This window comes from Bidens hawaiensis, unplaced genomic scaffold, assembly GCF_021521415.1.
Source record: "Bidens hawaiensis isolate Kalapana, Puna unplaced genomic scaffold, B.hawaiensis_p1.1 tig00045938_1, whole genome shotgun sequence".
NCBI classification, from domain to species: Eukaryota; Viridiplantae; Streptophyta; class Magnoliopsida; order Asterales; family Asteraceae; genus Bidens; species Bidens hawaiensis.
In genome coordinates, this window is record NW_027498170.1 from 134,302 (window position 1) to 139,589 (window position 5,288).

At 34.3% G+C, this 5,288-nt stretch overlaps 1 protein-coding gene across 2 annotated transcripts; it reads right to left on the bottom strand.

Annotated features, from left to right (window-relative positions):
• Nucleotides 1–648: 648 nt before the first annotated feature.
• Nucleotides 649–3,606, bottom strand: LOC143596011 (uncharacterized). 2 transcript variants are annotated; one of them, XR_013146630.1, is made up of 5 exons: nt 3,359–3,606; nt 2,470–2,829; nt 1,978–2,381; nt 1,178–1,566; nt 649–1,105 (listed from the first exon to the last, which is right to left on the bottom strand). XR_013146630.1 is itself a non-coding variant. In XM_077074892.1 (4 exons), exons 2-4 carry the CDS (start codon nt 2,800–2,802, stop codon nt 1,389–1,391), a joined length of 915 nt encoding a protein of 304 aa, XP_076931007.1. In that variant the 5' UTR covers nt 2,803–2,829; nt 3,359–3,606; the 3' UTR covers nt 1,138–1,388. The 2 variants fall into 2 exon arrangements, 1 of the variants encoding a protein (XP_076931007.1); XM_077074892.1 differs by lacking the exon at nt 649–1,105 and having other exon boundaries at nt 1,138–1,566.
• Between the last annotated feature and the right edge of the window lie 1,682 nt (nt 3,607–5,288).

Below are 5,288 nucleotides of genomic sequence, written 5' to 3' on the forward strand. Positions count from 1 at the left end.
GATAATGGAAAACTAGAAAAGGGTTTCTGTGAATGCTGACCAATTTTGGATTAACGGGGCTGTTTACTTTGACTCTTGAAAATGTTTGTATGTTAACACGTATACGAGTAAGAGCAATAAAGAATGAAACACACGACAAAAGCTAAATGTAAAAATAAAAAATGATTCATTTAATTAAAGATATAAGAAAAAAAATAATAAACGATTTTTTTGCTCTTAAATTCTGAATTTCATCCACATACTTTATTTAATGGCACTATCATCCACTTATATAATGTCTCTCTTTGTCACACTTAAAAAATGTTAGTTTATTTTTTAATATAAACTAAAACACAAACTTTTCCCATCTTAAAAATTCTATCGCCAAGACCTAACCTAACAGAACTATTACTTCACACTTTCTTTTTAACACGTATTTTAATTAGAGGCCAGCCTTTATTTAAAAAAAACTAATGATACAGGTTTCTTGATTTTAACACCACCATTTTTATAATAATGTAAGGCTCTTTTAAGCTCTTAATCAAACAATTTCTCTGCAAACTAAATAAATTTTTTTGTGTTTACTACTAAAATTTAGCAGAAGATATCCATCAGAAATATTGATCAAACTCAAAAGGTAAATTACGCCCTAATTAACACCAAAACCGAACACAAATGTAACGTGTGCAGCGCCCAATAATAATTTCAACCTAACGAAACTCGCAATTTCTACCAAACTATATGGACAATTTATGTAATATATCTCTACAAAAAATCTTACATCCAACCACTCATATTCTTTCAATCTGAGTCAAATTATGACTGCACACCAAACATGGTATTTTGGTTGCTTCCACAATAAAAGTGTAAACAATTGGTGATTGTGACATATAATGTTACATTAATTAAAAATGAATTAATATACACCCAATTAAAAGTTGGTGACCTAGTCTACATCTACAACATATTGCATCATCATCTTGATCATATGATACAATATTATAATCCAATATCAAGTTCATGAAAATAAGCAATGGGGGCTTAAGGGTCATTCTAAAAACCTGCAGACAGTCTTTTCATATGCGAAGTCCATGCCACCGGTTAGTAACATAACATCATCACCTTCCTGTCATAAATGAAATAACAAGGTTATCGATCACGCGATATAAATAAAAAATCTGTATTGAAGTTCACTTACAGTTAACGTGAGGTGTCTTCTCACGATAAACCTGCAGTGCAGTTAAGACAAACCAGATAACAAGGATATGTAAAACAACAATTTGTTTGGTAAAATGGCTTCTTTGCAAGCACATATATTTTTTTAAATAAGCCATAAATCATCTGCAGCACAGTGATGACGGATGACAGATCAAGGCTGGCCTGAAATAGCAACAGATGAGCTAATAATATCAAACAAGCCGACATTTTTTTAATCGTTTAGATAAGTGCCAAGTGGCAACAGATTGTCTTATCTGTAGCAAATGAATGCTGAAATGCCTCACTGCTTTTTTTCCAAATAAAGGCAGCAGAACCAGAATCTTGTTTCGACCCTTTGGAAGCAAGAGACGCATGCCTCCAATTGTGGCTCTGAAAACGTATACCATCCATCAATAAAATTCATAAAAATAGAAAAAATCAAATCCTTTTTAAATTTCACCTCATAAAGATTGGATACATTGCATTAATAATTACAAAATCAAAAAGTCTAGGCAACTACATGTAATATCTCATATTACTTCTTACAACATTATTGAAATTGTACAAGATTGTCCTAATCTTAAAAGGGGGAAAAAAAGAAAAAAAAAAAAAACGTCAATTCACAGTTAATCAAGAATACGGGATCCAGATGAAATTAAATGCCTTAGCTCGGTCAAATGTTCATCATTTGAAATATTGAGGTTAATACGAAGATTGGTCAATAATGCTTCTTTTTCCCAACTTAATGGGCCAGAAGCATATAATGCTTCCAAAGTGGAACGATATGCATGTAACTCTAACCTATGAATACTCGCTGCAACTTCGTGTTCGACCCGTGAAGTACTAAAAGACTCGCCATCACTAGAAAGACCGTCTGCATCATAATGACTAGACAACTTATTAGGACCATGACCATCACTAGGAACACTACAACTACCAACAGAGCACTCGTCATTATCAGACTCGTAAGGTTCTGATATTCTTGTAAGATCACATCCAACACCATATGTTTTTCTTTTCTCCATTTCATAATAACCATTTAAACTATTGTATTTGTTACCCTCAAAAGCATCTACCTTTTGAGATGAATGGCCTGAAACACGCCTTTGACTTTGACCTTGACCGCCATCTTTCTCTGCACGTTTGACTTTCTTAGCTTCAAGAACAGATGAGCAAAACGGGGATGATCTCTTGCTTCCCGAAATCTATAAACAGCAATCAAAAGTTAAATAAAGATAAGTTTTTTAAACAATAATCATACGCGGAAATATAAAATTATAAAAAAGGAATTACCTTTCCAACCGGAATCCTTTGACCATCACCCCACGACTGTTGAGCCCTAATGTTCGTTTTATGGGCCCTAATGTCATAAGCAAAACCGTGTGGCCTCACCAAAAACCGACCTTCTTTCAAGATTTTTGAAACCGTTGCAACTTTCCAAATATCTTCATCAAAAACTTCAACAACATCACCGGCCACAAATTTCTGAGAACCGATTGCAGGCGGAGAAGGCTTAACGACCCTTCTAGAAACCTTTTCTCCCGTGTCTGCAACACACCATGCTTTCTGCACCTCTTTGTTCATAACCTCCGCTTTGCTACCCTTTTTGAACCTCATTATATCCATCAAATTTTGTTAACAGATTACACAAACCTGCAAATAACAATCTCCCATAATTAAATCCAAACTCATAATTAACGCGATCAAATTAGACGTAAAACAACAGATCTGAAAACACCCAAAGTGAATAAATAATAAAAAATACAGAAGATAACAGTAATACCATAACTTCAAATCCTTCTAGTTAAACACTGGTATCATCCAATTTTCTAATAAATTTTAATTATTTTTCAACAGATCTTGCTTTTAAAAACTATAACATCCAAACTGATTACAAGCCAGCAACAGATAATCTCATAATCCCAAAAAAAAAATATTAAAAAATTAAAAATAATAATACAGGAAAAAAAATATGATCAAATCAATAACTAAAGCATCTAATACAAATATTAAAAAATTGACTTTAAAAAATTAATTCCTTGAAAACACAAACTGATTAAGCAATAACTGCAATAACCCACAAATTAAAAAACAGTAATTGAAGAAATTACATATTCAATTCAATCAAAAGAACTAATTTGGGGAAAACGATTAAACCAACAAAATTGACGAAATTACTAACCTTTTGTTAAAATTGGAAGCGAATTGAAGGCGATAAGCTGATGTTTTGATTAAGCTTGGGATCACCGATTATGTGATTTGTATGTATGTTTGTTTCTAGGGTTTGGTTTGGTTGTTTAAATTGTTAATAATAATAAATAATAATAATAATTTTGATAGATTAAATTTTAGAGAATAAAAATAAAAGTGAAATAAATATGGGAATGGAGGGTAGAATTGTAAAAGTGTGTATGGGTTTGGCCTAAAAAAAGGGATAGGGGTGCGTAGTGCGCGCAGTCGTATACAAGAGAAGAGGCCTAATTATTATTATTATTATTATTATTATTATTATTATTATTCGTGTGGGAGAGAAGTTTTATCTCACTCTATAATTATATCACCTTTACGTGGATAACACCTCCTTTGGTTTATATCGAAAATATATTAGTTGTATTGATATTGATATATTGTTATGTTTTTTTAAAGAGATCTTGATGATTGTTTCATTTGAATGTAAGTAAGCATGTTTATGGATAAAAAGATGGGAAAATTGCTAAAGGAGTTTGCATAAAACAAATGAATATTTGTTGTAACTTTTATTACTTTTAATGGAGCTTTATGTGGACTTGTAAATCAATTATTATATTGTGTGAATACTAACTTAAGTTTTGACGATACAGGTGAATATAGGGATGAGCAAAATTGGTACCGGTAATGATCCCGAAATCGGTACCGATTTTGTACCGTCGGTACCGAATCGGTACCATGGTTTTAAGTTTCGGGATCGGTACGGTACCGGGTACCGGTACCAAGAATTTCCAATTTTCGGGATCGGAAAAATCGGGATCGGTACCTGGTACCATCCCATGCTCATCCCTAGGTGAATATGAGAGATTATGCGAGTATGTGACGTTTACTAGTTGGATTCTTGAACTGAAAGGGTTTTACCTCACCGCATTGTCGTGTCTTCAGGCGAGTGTTCATGGGTGTTGGTCTTAAGTGAGGGTTTTCCTTGGATCGAAAGACGAGTGTATTCCGGTATGATGAATTTAGCCGGTAGCCCATTTAGAGGATTCGTTGGTCGTTCAAGAAAAAAAAATTCAATTACTATTTATGTGGGAATACTTAAAACACAAAGATAATATTCATTTCTATAAACTTAAATTATTTACAATCATATAAGAGAAAATCATGATTATTGAATTAACATTAAAGACGTTTGTTTTGACCAACATTGGAACATATCCATCTTGTAGTGTTTGTTGATGGAAGAAAAATGATATGGTTGGTCTTGTCACTTGGTAAGGTCTTGTGACCAAATTTGATGTGAGGAATTGGCTCCTTTTAGGGTGTGAAAGTACATGATCGTAACAAAACGTGAAGGGTGAAATGTGTCTTTCAAATTTAATTTAATGATCCCTATGTTCCCGACGGATGAACCTTGCCCAATTTGTCGTAAGGTCTGTTTGGATTCTTTTGGTGACCATGCGGTGCATTGCAAAGAATTGCCTGGCTTTAAATACAGACATGATCTGGTTAGGGATGTTCTGTGTGATGTTCTTAAACGGGCAGGGATTTCTGCTAAAAAGGAGGCCCCTGTTAACTTTCTCACGGATCCTATTGAAGGGAGGTCTACTTTACGACCAGCTGATATTCTTGTGTTCGGGTGGGCAGGGGGGAAACACGCCTGTGTGGATCTTACAGGAGTGTCTCCTCTTGTTGGGCTCAGGGACCGTGGGTTTGTTGTGGGTCAGGCTGCGTTGAAGGCTGAATCGGGCAAAGTTGTTAAACACGAGAAAGCTTGTTTAGATAATCAACATGTCTTTCTACCATTTGCCTTTGATACATTTGGTTTTCTGGCTCCAGAGGCTGTGAAATTTTTGAGTAGGGTTCAGCGCGTCGTACACGGAACCTCTTCAGCTTCTAGGTCCCAAAGCTTCGTTTTTAGCAGG